The sequence below is a fragment of the Schistocerca cancellata genome, chromosome 4, assembly GCF_023864275.1.
Source record: "Schistocerca cancellata isolate TAMUIC-IGC-003103 chromosome 4, iqSchCanc2.1, whole genome shotgun sequence".
In the NCBI taxonomy this organism is placed as follows: domain Eukaryota; kingdom Metazoa; phylum Arthropoda; class Insecta; order Orthoptera; family Acrididae; genus Schistocerca; species Schistocerca cancellata.
Window position 1 is genome coordinate 857,152,945 of NC_064629.1, and position 12,953 is coordinate 857,165,897.

Consider the following 12,953-nt stretch of genomic DNA (forward strand, 5'->3'; position numbering starts at 1 on the left):
TGAATAGTGCACGGTACATCCAAACCGTCATCGAACCCATCGTTCTACCATTCCTAGACCGGCAAGGGAACTTGCTGTTCCAACAGGACAATGTACGTCCGCATGTATCCCGTGCCACCCAACGTGCTCTAGAAGGTGTAAGTCAACTACCCTGGCCAGCAAGATCTCCGGATCTGTCCCCCATTGAGCATGTTTGGGACTGGATGAAGCGTCGTCTCACGCGGTCTGCACGTCCAGCGCGAACGCTGGTCCAACTGAGGCGCCAGGTGGAAATGGCATGGCAAGCCGTTCCACAGGACTACATCCAGCATCTCTACGATCGTCTCCATGGGAGAATAGCAGCCTGCATTGCTGCGAAAGGTGGATATACACTGTACTAGTGCCGACATTGTGCATGCTCTGTTGCCTGTGTCTATGTGCCTGTGGTTCTGTCAGTGTGATCATGTGATGTATCTGACTCCAGGAATGTGTCAATAAAGTTTCCCCTTCCTGGGACAATGAATTCACGGTGTTCTTATTTCAATTTCCAGGAGTGTAGTTACGTAGGTCACAAGCGAGTGACAGTATACTATCTATCTGGGCACCAAGAAATTTGAACCTTTCAGACTCACTAATCGTATAGCCATTCTACGTAAATAAGATGTAAATTTTTGTTGAATTGTTTGTTAGAGAATGCAGAAAACTTAGTCTTACAGTGATGTAATATCAATTTATTTTCTACAAGCCATGAAGTTATGCCTTGAACTGCAGCATTTGAAATACTGCCTATGTTGGATACAGCACCCTTCACTACTAAGCTAGTGTCCCCAGCAAACAGAAATATTTTAGAATCACCTGTCTTGTTAGAGTTATATTATATTTTATATATAAAAAATGGTGGTCCCAGCACTGAACCCTGAGTCACCCCATACTTAACCATGTCCCAATCAGATGCCACATCACAGCCTTTCTCATTACTGTATAGAAAGACCTTTTTCTGTGATCAACACAATCAAACGCCTTAGCTAATTCAAAGAAGATGTCTAGTGTCCACAATGTTTTGTTTAATCCATCCAGTAACCCACTAAGAAAACAGAATATAGCATTTTCAGTTGTTAAACCACATCCAACACCAAACTGTACGTTTGAAAGCAAATTATGTGAACTGAAATGGCTAATTACCCATACATATGCACTGCTTTCAATAACTTTTGCTAACATTAATGGCTTAGAATTAGATCTAACCTAAACGAAAAATTACAAATGTGATTAAGTACTGAGTTAACATATGCAGCACAATGCTTTCATATCTTGCTAGATATCGCTTCATACCCATGAGAGTCCTTAGTCTTCAGCAATTTAGTTAGTGCGTCAGTCTCCCGATTGTCAGTATCAGGAAGATGTATTTCAGATAGAAGCCTTGGGAAGCCAGCTTCTAAAAGAGTTATACGAGTCGCTGAAGACACCAAGTTGTTATCTAGTTCATATTCTATATACAATAAGTGACTGTTAAATATTGTACATATATCTGAATTGTCGATAGCAAAAACATCTTTACTGTGTATTGACTATGCATTCTCCACCTTGTGCTGTTGGTCGGACACTTATTTCATGTCTGACCACATGGTTTTAATTTTATCCTAAGAAGTAGCTATTCTTTTGCATACCACATGCTTTTTTCCTTTCTAATGACATTTTGAAGCAACTTAAAGTAATGCTTGTAATGGACTACTGCAGCACAGTTATTACAATCCCTAAAGCTTTGATACAAATCCCACTTGATACCCTTATTCCATTAGTCAGCTAGCCAGGTTGCCTGTTAGTGCTAGTACCCTGGTTTAAACGCTCTAAAGGAAAGAAACTTTCAAAGAGCATCTGAAATGTATTCAGGAATCCATTACATTTATTGTATATATCATCTTCACCACTATAAACTTCGTATCACTCTTAGTCTTTAATGAGGTTTAAAAAAGTCTCTGTTGCAACTAGATTAATCTTTTTAATAGTTTGTAATTATATTTATCATGTGTACTTTTTCATGAGATCCTTCTAGCGTTATATTTTATGTATCATGGTCCGACAGTCTGTTTATCCTTTTGCTAACAGAACCGTGCGGAGTGGCCGCGTGGTTTAGGCGTCATATCGCGAATTGCGCGGACCCTCCCGCCGGAGGTTCGAGTCCTCTCTCGGGAACGGGTGTGTGTGTTGTTCTTAGCATAGGTTAGTTTAAGTATTGTGCAAGTCTAGGGACCGATGACCCAAGCAGTTTGGTCCCTTACGATTTTACACACATTTGAACATTTTGAATACACTAACAGAACTGCCGGCCGCTGTGGCCAAGCGGTTCTAGGCCCTTCAGTCCGGAACCGCGCTGCTGCTACGGTCGCAGGTTTGAATCCTGCCTCGGGCATGGATGTGTGTGATGTCCTTAGGTTAGTTAGGTTTAAATAGTTCTAAGTTTAGGGGACTAATGACCTCCGACGTTAAGTCCCATAGTGCTTAGAGCCATTTCAACTAACAGAATTTCTCTTGAACAAAAATGTTGTGTATAGTTGTGCTACTGTTCCCCTACACTCTGGCTGGATTGAATACAGTCTGCATTAGATGACACAAAGTTAAGAGATTTTTCAATATTCTTTTCCTTGCACAATCACTTTTAAAATTGATATTTAAGTCACCATACATAACTAATTTCTGGTACTTGCTATACAGTGAACGAAGAACTCTCCCTAGCTTGAAAAGAAACGTTCTGAAATTAGAGTTAGGGGACCTACAGATAACTATAATTAAAAGCGTTGTTTCACTAACCCTCCTGCAACGACCTGTTCAGTGCAGTGCTTTGATACATCAATAGATCCAAATGGATTACCGTTTTTCATGTATATGTTTATAATGTCGTAGGGGGAGGGATCAATAAGAGGTGCAGATCTGACAACACTATAGGCAGGCTCAGAACTGTCACAGTCTGACTAAAATCCGATCCCCAGAAAACTGTTTGAATGAGTTTACCACAACGCAATATTGACTTCTTGTTGACTTGAAGTTGAGTGTGTAATATGGTGTAAACGGAAGAGAGAGAAGACTCCCTCTGTCTGTCTCTGTCTCTCTCTGTCTGTCTCTCTCTGTCTCTCTCTCTCTCTCTCTCTCCCCGTGTGTGTGTGTGTGTGTGTGTGTGTGTGTGTGTGTGTGTGTGTATTCATCGTTTTGTACATAATAAAGACACATGAATTTTTTCTATGTGACTTCTATGTTGAGCAGTTGAATGTTACCTGAGTAACAAATCCATCAGGGACATTTCAACCTTTCTACAGCTACAAAAGACGACTGATGGTTATGTGGTTGTGAAGTGGAAATGCGAAGTAACAACCACAGCTAAACCGAGATCAGGAAGACCTCATGAACTGATGGACAGGGACCGTCGTGCTTTGTAGTGAGTGGTTGTAAAAACTCGAATGGAATCAGCACAATCGTTAAGTGCCGACGTGCTACCAACAGTCGAGATAACACAATGACTGTGCGTAGGGAGTAATTTATAATGATTTAGAGTGATGAATCACACTGTACCATGTGGCAGTCCGACGAAAGGGTTCGGGTTTGGCGAATTCTCTGCTGTCAGGTGTAGTATCAGAAATGAAATACAGACGAGATCGTTTACGGTACAAGGGGTGCACTTCGTGGTTACGGTATGGCCCGCTTATTGCACTTAAGGAAAGGCTGAATGTGACAGGATATTAACATGTTTTAGAGCATTGTGTACTGTGTACATTAGAGGAACAGGTCAGAGACGATCATTGTTTGTATCAGAATCACAAACCAACCTGTCATAAAGCAGCGTCTGTGAGGCAATCGTTTGTGGACAATAACATTCCTGAAATGGACTGGTGCGCCCAGAGTCCTGTGGAACACGTTTGGGATAAGTTATAACGTGTTCTCACTTCTCGTCGTATGAAAGTACGTAATTTCCCCAGGAACGCTGTTGAACGTGATTGTTCTGGTGGTCCAGGTGGTATGGTGTGAGGAAGCATAATGTTGCATGGACGTACTAACGTCCAAATCCTTTAACATGGTGCACTCACCGTTTAACGTTATTATGATTCTGTGCTGCTTTTATGGATGACAATGAGCGACTGCATAGAACTGCGGAGGTTTAGGAGCTCTTAGAATATGAGGACGTTCCTTGAATAGCCTCAGATACCCACTCAGCGACTTAATGCATGGCCGGCCGCGGTGGTCTAGCGGTTCTGGCGCTGCAGTCCGGAACCGTGGGACTGCTACGGTCGCAGGTTCGAATCCTGCCTCGGGCATGGGTGTGTGTGATGCCCTTAGGTTATTTAGGTTTAAGTAGTTCTAAGTTCTAGGGGACTTATGACCTAAGATGTTGAGTCCCATAGTGCTCAGAGCCATTTGAACCATTTTTGAACTTAATGCATGTGTGATGTGTGTTGGGGAGACGTACTACAGAACATCCATATGCACCAGCGACCACCAGGAAGAATGCATTCGGTGTCATTGTGGTATATTTTCCTAAAAAAGTCCTGCTAGACAATAATTCCCATGCAGACAAACTTACACATCACAAAAGCTCCTACAACAAAAAAAGCGACTATTAACTATGTCTACAGCACTTTGCAATTTCCGGGAAGGGTTGATATGTAATGGATGGGGTTCCCATTAGGATCGCTAGGAAGAAAGCGGTGTTATTCTGGGATAATTTTGTAACAGTTTCTGAAAGCATTGCAAAAGATTTCAATAGCGCGTCCAGGGGGAGACTTGGCTGTTATTTACATAGACATGGGATGTCATTATAATACTGACAATCTTTTAGCTGCACCTGCGAGGGTGGGTCACTAGGCAAACATCTCGCTCAGCAATTAGGCCAGCGCTGGACCCGCAGGTAGAAAGGTGATGTGTCGGTGCACCAGCAGTGAACCTCAAGAAAAGTGCACTGGAAGGCTGGAGCAGTTTACAGTCCACGGTGGAATGAAGTATCTCAAGCCAGTTCCTATGTCATCTGCACAGCACTGTACAACTCTCTCTACCCTTGTATGTTTTCGAGTCAGCCAGCTACTAGTGACATCAACAACCTGTGTGTAAGATAGCTACCATATCCACTTTGTATCCAATACATCGTGATCACGTGACTGAAAATTAATTATTTACTAACTTCAGTAGTATTTTTGGATCGAGTCCCAGTCAGATATTTGGTATGGAAGGAAGGTGTCTCTTGCGTGCACGCTTGGCAGGACACAAGGAGAAACAGAGAAAGAGCATGTGTTTGGACAGGAATTTCTCAGGCATCAAGTATGAAGGGGATGCCGCCACCTGATTCTTTTGTTTGAGGATTAGTGTCACATCCGGTCTGTCAGTCATGTGACCTGAACGGACACCTCACCTGAGTGTGTCTCAGCAGCTGACAGCTGCAGCGTCACTTAGCGGAGGTCACTGGTGTATCCTGACTCCTGGCAGCCTCTGCAGTCCAGTGGACAGTGCATGCTGCGCATAAATACGTGTTATGGGTGTTTCATGACAGTACTCCTAGCATGTTTGGAATGAAAAAAGAGCGATCGATTTAATTACTTCTTACAAGACCTGCACCTTCCTAAACAGCAGATAATGATGAGCAAGAGAAATCCAACCCCTGCACACAGATTTTTTAAAATAAATGAACAGTCTACCATTGAATTTCCATTAGTGAGATCCTTCTTCTCCACTACACCAATTTCCAGGTAGGGTAGGGGGTAGAGGGGAGGGGAAGGGGGCTTATCACTGGGGAAGGGGTTAATAAATTGATAAATTTAATTAAGTAGTCTATCAAATTGATAAGAGTGAGATGGGGCTATTGAATATTTCAGACCGGAGAGTGTACCTGTATCAGCGATGGGGAAGGGGTGGGTTGGAGGTTGCCTGAAGGGTTGGGGGAGGGAGTGGGGGAGGGGTGTGGAACAACAGGTTAAGGATATGTCAATCAAAAGAAGGATTATGTCCAGGGCGTCTTAATCCTCTTATCAGAAAAATAGGAGAACAACAGGTTTGCCCCTTAGTTCATATGTGCCCCTGATGTAAGCAACCCGCAATGTGGCGCGATGTGGCCTTGTCCCCATACTTGCTCATTCAGCTTGCTGTGAACGTGGGCTAGGATGCTTCTTTCATCATTGTTGATGACAAAGTATTGCCCTTTCTTCGAATCTTTATGATAGGTACACAATGGACACGCTCGATTTTTTTTTTTAATGCCTGTTTCACCTCTACTGATCCGTTAAACCATCTGATGTTAATCCCATAGAAAATTTCTGAAACTGTTTCGAACAACAGCTGAAAAGTATCAGTTGAGAATTGATCAGTGGCTTTAAATTGACATGGTATAATGGAAGAAATTTGTGGGCTTCCTCCCTTGTCAAATAGAGGCCTTTACATCTACACCTTCATCTACATGTACGTGATTACTCTGCAATTCACAATTAAGTTCTGGCTGTGGGTTTATCAAATCACCTTCAAGCTCTTTCTGTGCCTTTCCAATCTCGAACAGTGCACGGTAAAAGCGAACACTTAAATCTTTCTGTGCGAGTACTGATTTCTCTTATTTTATTAGGATGATCATTCCTCCTTATGTGGGAGGGCGGCAACAATATATTTTAGGACTCTGAAGAGAAAGCTGGTGATTGAAATTTATGAGAAGATACTGCTGCAGCGAAAAACACCTTTGTTTAATGACTGCCACCACAATTCGTGTATCATATCCGTGGCACTCTCTCCCCTATTTCGTGATAGTACAAAATGAGCCCCCCTTCTCTGAACTTTTTCGATGTGCTCCATCAGTCCTATCTGATGAAGATCCCACACCGCACAGCCATGCTCCAGAAGAAGGTCGACAAGTGTAATGTAAGCAGTCTCTTAAGTAGACCTTTTACAGAATGAGATTTTCACTCTGCAGCAGAGTGTGCACTGATATGAAACTTCCTGGCAGATTAAAACTGTGTGCCGGACCGAGACTCGAACTCGGGACCTTTGCCTTTCGCGGGCAAGTGCTCTACCAACTGAGCTACCCAAGCACGACTCACGCCCTGTCCTCACAAATTTACTTCTGCCAGTACCTCGTCTCCTACCTTCCAAACTTTGCAGAAGCTCTCCTGCGAACCTCGCACAACTAGCACTCCTGAAGAGCACTTGCCCGCGAAAGGCAAAGGTCCCGAGTTCGAGTTTCGGTCCGGCACACAGTTTTAGTCTGCCAGGAATTTTCAGACCTTTTACATTTTATAAGTGTTCTGTCAATAAATTGTAGTCTTTGGTTTGACTTCCCCACAACATTATCTATGTGATCGTTCCAGTTTAAGTTATTTATAATTGTAATCCCTAGGCATTTACCTGAATTTACAGACTTTAGATTTGTGTAATTATTCATGTAACGAAAATTTGGCGGATTCATTTTGAAACTCATGTGGATGACTTTACACTTTTAATTATTTAGAGTCAATTGCCCCTTTCCTCACCATACGTATTTCTTATCTAAATCGTTATACAAATTGTTTTTATCATCTGATAATTTTATAAGACGGTAAATGATAGCATCATCTGCAGAAAATCTAAGGGGGCTGCTCAGAAAGTCTCTTATGCCGCTTATGTGGGTGAGAAACAGCTGAGGGGCTGTAACACTTCCTTGGAGATCGTCAGAAATTACTTCTGTTTTACCCGATGGCTTTCCAGCAATTACTACGAACTGCGACCTTTCTGGTAGGCAATCACGAATCCAGTCGCACAACTGATACGATAGGCCCTAGGCACGCAATTTGATTACAGGTAGAAGTCGCTTGTGAGGTATGGTGTCAAAAATCTTCTGGAAATCTAAAAATATGGAATCTGTTTGACGTGCCCTGTCAATAGCGCTCATTACTTCTTGTGAATAGAGGGCTAGTTGTGTTTCCCAAGAACGATGTTTTCTGAGTTCATGTTGGCTCTTTGCCAATAAATCGTTTTCTTCGAGGTATCTCATAATGTTTCAACGCAGGGCTGTGGCAGTTGTACACGGTGTTGCGTGATGCCTCCGGGGATGAATAGTTCCTTGCTCGGTCTACATCTACATCTACATGGATAATCTGCAAATCACATACAAGTGCCTGGCAGAGGGTTCATCGAACCACCTTCACAATTCTCTATTATTACAATCTCGTATAGCGTGTGGAAAGAAGGAACACCTATATCTTTCTGTACGAGCTCTGATTTCCCTTATTTTATCGTGGTGATCGTTCCTCCCTATGTAGGTCGGTGTGAACATAATATTTTCGCATTCGGAGGAGAAGGTTGGTGATTGGAATTTCGTGAGAAGATTCCGTCGCAACGAAAAACGCCTTTCTTTTAATGATTTCCAGCCCAAATCCTGTATCATTTCTGTGACACTCTCTCCCATATTTCGCGATAATACAAAACGCGCAGCCTTTATTTGAACTTTTTCCATGTACTTAGTCAGCCCTATCTGGTAAGGATCCCACACCGCGCAGCAGTATTCTAAAAGAGGACGGACAAGCGTAGTGTAGGCAGTCTCCTTAGTAGGTCTGTTACATTTTCTAAGTGTCCTGCCAATAAAACGCAGTCTTTGGTTAGCCTTCCCCACAACATTTTCTATGTGTTGCTTCCAATTTAAGTTGTTCATAATTGTAATACCTAGGTCTTTAGTTGAATTTACGGTTTTAGATTAAACTGATTTATCGTGTAACCGAAGTTTAACGAATTCCTTTCAGCTCTCATGTGGATGACCTCACACTTTTCGTTATTTAGTGTCAATTGCACTTTTCGCACCATTCAGATATCTTTTCTAAGTCGTTTTGCAGTTTGTTTTGAAATGGCTCTGAGCACTATGGGACTTAACATCTATGGTCATCAGTCCCCTAGAACTTAGAACTACTTAAACCTAACTAACCTAAGGACAGCACACAACACCCAGCCATCACGAGGCAGAGAAAATCCCTGACCCCGCCGGGAATCGAACCCGGGAACCCGGGTGTGGGAAGCGAGAACGCTACCGCACGACCACGAGATGCGGGCGTTTGTTTTGATCTTTTGAGGATTTTATTAGTCGATAAACGACAGCGTCATCTGCAAACAACCGAAGACGGCTGCTCAGATTGTCTTCAAAATCGTTTATGTAGATAAGCAACAGCAAAGGGCCTGTAACACTACCTTGGGGAACGCCAGAAATGACTTCTGTTTTACTCGATGACTTTCCGTCAATTACTACGAACTGTGACCTCTCTGACAGGAAATCACAAATCCAGTCACATAACTAGGACGATATTTCATAAGCACGCAATTTCGCTACGAGCTGCTTGTGTGGTACAGTGTCAAAAGCCTTCCGGAAATCCAGAAATACGGAATCGATCTGAAATCCCTTGTCAATAGCACTCAACACTTCATGTGAATAAAGAGCTAGTTGTGTTTCTCGGGAACGACGCTTTCTAAACCCATGTTGACTGTGTGTCAATAGACAGTTTTCTTCGAGGTAATTCATAGTGGTTGAACACAATATATGTTCTAGAATCCTGCTGCAAATCGACGTTAACGATATGGGCCTGTAATTTAGTGGATTACTCCTACTACCTTTCTTGAATATTAGTGTGACCTGTGCAACTTTCCAGTCTTTGGGTACGGATCTTTCGGCGAGCGAACGGTTGTATATGATTGTTAAGTACGGAGCTATTGCATCAGCATACTGCGAAAGGAACCTCGGTGGTGTTATTGTCACGCCACTGTGACGTTCCACACGACTGACAAGGGGAAGGCCTCAGACACGGCCAACCGATTCCGCTCAAATTTGGTAGGTCGCTTGTGTACAACCTAAAACGAAGGAATCTGAGACATTTTGGGTCAACACCCCCGCGTTTTTGAGAAAATCACCCCTAAAGGTTATGACGAGCAATCGACTCAAAATTGGGGGGGATCGATATATGATTGTAAATAGAGCAATTTTCTTCATCAGGTATGGGGTCCGAAAACGCATACTTTTCCAGAAATCGAGGTAAGAAACTTTTACAACTGCCTGTACCCACATGGTAAACGCGTTTCGTCGACAGTACCGACAGAGCAACGGCCAAGGTAACTGGCTGGGAATCGGAGAACCTGGGTTCGAATCTCGAAGAAACTTTATTTCCGGGCTTCAGAATTGCAGAGTGCTTCTGGAAACCCAGCTGGAATTGCACAACAGCACGGACGCAATAACTATTCACAGCATAATTCATAACCAACTTTCAGCACCGATTTTTCAGGCGATGATACCGTATGCGTGGTGCGCATCAAAATTAATTCCCGAAAAAGACATATTTTAAAATGTAAACCAAGTCTGTTTTCCGCCGATTCTTCGGAATGAACAGAGTAGTTATCGAAAGATTGCATTCATTAGATGTTCTCGGTGCCGTGAGTATATTTGTTTCGAATGTTTATATGACAAGTACCATCCATCTAGTTGTTCGAAGAAAAGTGAGGACACGTAACAGTGACTGGAAGAACCATTGTAAAGTCACCTGGAGTAACATTTTAGTTGTTTACTATCCCAAGAGGTTTGAGAAATTTATTTGCCTACTTTATTATTATCATTCCTTATTGATTTACTTATCTTATTAACCCTCCTATCCCTATCATTTGAGATATGGAAAAATACACACGAAAAGAATAACATCCGCTAGGGTTCTCCGATTCCCAGCGAGATACCTTAACTGTTACACTGTCGGCGAAAACCGTTTACCATGTGGATACAGATGCGGCAGTTGTAAAAGTTTCTTTCCTCGATTTCTGCAAAAGTATGAGTTTGTGGATCCCATGCCCGACAATGAAAATTGCTCTATTTACAATTATTTGTCGATCCCTCCAATTTTGAGGCGATTGCTCGTCATATCCTTTAGGGGTGATTTTCTCAAAATTGCGGGGGTTGACTCAAAATAACTTAGATTAGTTCGTTTTAGGTTTTACACAAGCGACCTGCCAAATCTGAGCCGAATCGGTTGGCCCTGTCTCAGGCCTTCCCCTTGCGAGACGAGAAGTACGCTGGGAGTGAAATGGGCATGCGAGCGGGACTTAAAGCTGACCCGAGTTCGCTACCTGTCAATGACGGCGGGCTCCATAGCGCGCAGCTTGTCGGCGAACTTCTGGTAGCCGTCCCACGTGGCCACCACGTCGACGACTGCGCGCCAGTTGGGCTGCACGAAGTGCTGCACGTACTCGCGGCTGGCTTCGGTGAACAGGACCTCGGAGTAGCGGCCGAGGGAGCCGGGCAGGCCGGCCTCGACGGCGAGCGAGGCGGCGTGCAGGCGCGCGAGAGCTCGCAGCGCGGCGGCCGCGTGCTGCGCGTCCAGCAGGCCGGCGGCGGCGGCGCGGAAGCCGCCGACGGACAGGTCCTGCAGCAGCAGGGTGTCGCCCGCCGTGCCCAGCAGCAGCGGGCCCACGCCGGCGGCGCGGCCGCAGCTCAGCACCTCCTGGTACACCAGCCGCTCGCGCGAGAACATCCCCATGGCGGACAGCGCGGACGCCACCTGCGCGTCCTCCGGCGGCCGCTTCACCACCAGCCGCAGCTCCGCGCCGTCGCCCAGCACCACCGTCGCGCGCGTCAGCTGCCCGCAGAAGCTCGAACCCTGCGCAGTTTGTAAGGTGCCTCTTACGGGAGGGAGACATTTTTATCAGTTTTAATAAATTATTGTCTCTTATTGATGTACACTACTGGCCATTAAAATTGCTACACCAAGAAGAAATGCACATGATAAACGGGTATTCATTGGACAAATATATTATATTAGAACTGACATGTCATTACATTTTCACGCAATTTAGGTGCATAGATCCTGAGAAATCAGTACCCAGAACAACCACCTCTGGCCGTACAAACGGCCTTGATACGCCTGGCCATTGAGTCAGACAGAGCCTGGATGGTGTGTACAGGTACAGTTGCCCATGCAGCTTCGACACGATACCACACTTCATCAAGAGTAGTGACTGTCGTATCGTGGCGAGCCAGTTTGCTCAGCCACCATTGACCAGACGTTTTCAATTGGTGAGAGATCTGGAGAATGTGCTGGCCAGGGCAGCACTCTAACATTTTCTGTATCCAGAAAGGCCCGTACAGGACCTGCAACATGCAGTCGTGCGCTATCCTGCTGAAATGTAGGGTTTCGAAGGGGTCGACTGAAGGGTAGAGCCACGGATTGTAACACATCTAAAATGTAACGTCCACTGTTCAGAGTGCCGTCAATGCGAACAAGAGGTGACCGAGACGTGTAACCAGTGGCACCCCATACCATCACGCCGGATGATACGCTAGTATGGCGATGACGAACACACACTTCCAATGTGCGTTCACCGAGATGTCGCCAAACACGGATGCGACCATCATAATGCTGTAAACAGAACCTGGATTCATCCGAAAAAATGATGTTCTCCCAGCTGATAGTCCGTGCTGCTGCAAACGTCGTCGAACTGTTCGTGCACATGGTTGTCTTGCAAACGTCCCCATCTGTTGACTCAGGGATCGAGACGTGGCTGCACGATCCGTTACAGCCATGCGGATAAGATGCTTGTCATCTCGACTACTAGTGATACTAGGCCGTTGGGATCCAGCACGGCGTTCCGTATTACCCTCCTGATCCACCGATACCATATTCTGCTAACAGTCATTGGATCTCGACCAACGCGAGCAGCAATGTCGCGATACGATAAACCGCAATCGCGGTAGGCTACAATCCGACCTTTATCAAAGTCGGAAAGGTGATGGTACGCATTTCTCCTCCTTACACGAGGCATCACAACAACGTTTCACCAGGCAACGCCGGTCAACTGCTGTTTGTGTACGAGGAATCGGTTGGAAACTTTCCTCATGTCAGCACGCTGTAGGTCTCGCCACCGGCGCCAACCTCGTGTGAATGCTCTGAAAAGCTAATCAATTGCATATCACAGCATCTTCTTCCTGTCGGTTAAATTTCGTGTCTGTAGCACGTCATCTT

At 44.6% G+C, this 12,953-nt stretch overlaps 1 protein-coding gene across 1 annotated transcript in view; it reads right to left on the reverse strand.

The window, feature by feature from the left end:
• Positions 1 to 12,953, reverse strand: part of LOC126184475 (uncharacterized) — a 292,867-nt gene that overhangs the window by 45,469 nt on the left and 234,445 nt on the right. Inside the window, exon 4 of the mRNA XM_049926867.1 lies at positions 11,062 to 11,591. Coding sequence (XP_049782824.1) covers positions 11,062 to 11,591 — 530 coding nt within the window. The remainder of the gene's footprint in view (positions 1 to 11,061; positions 11,592 to 12,953) is intronic.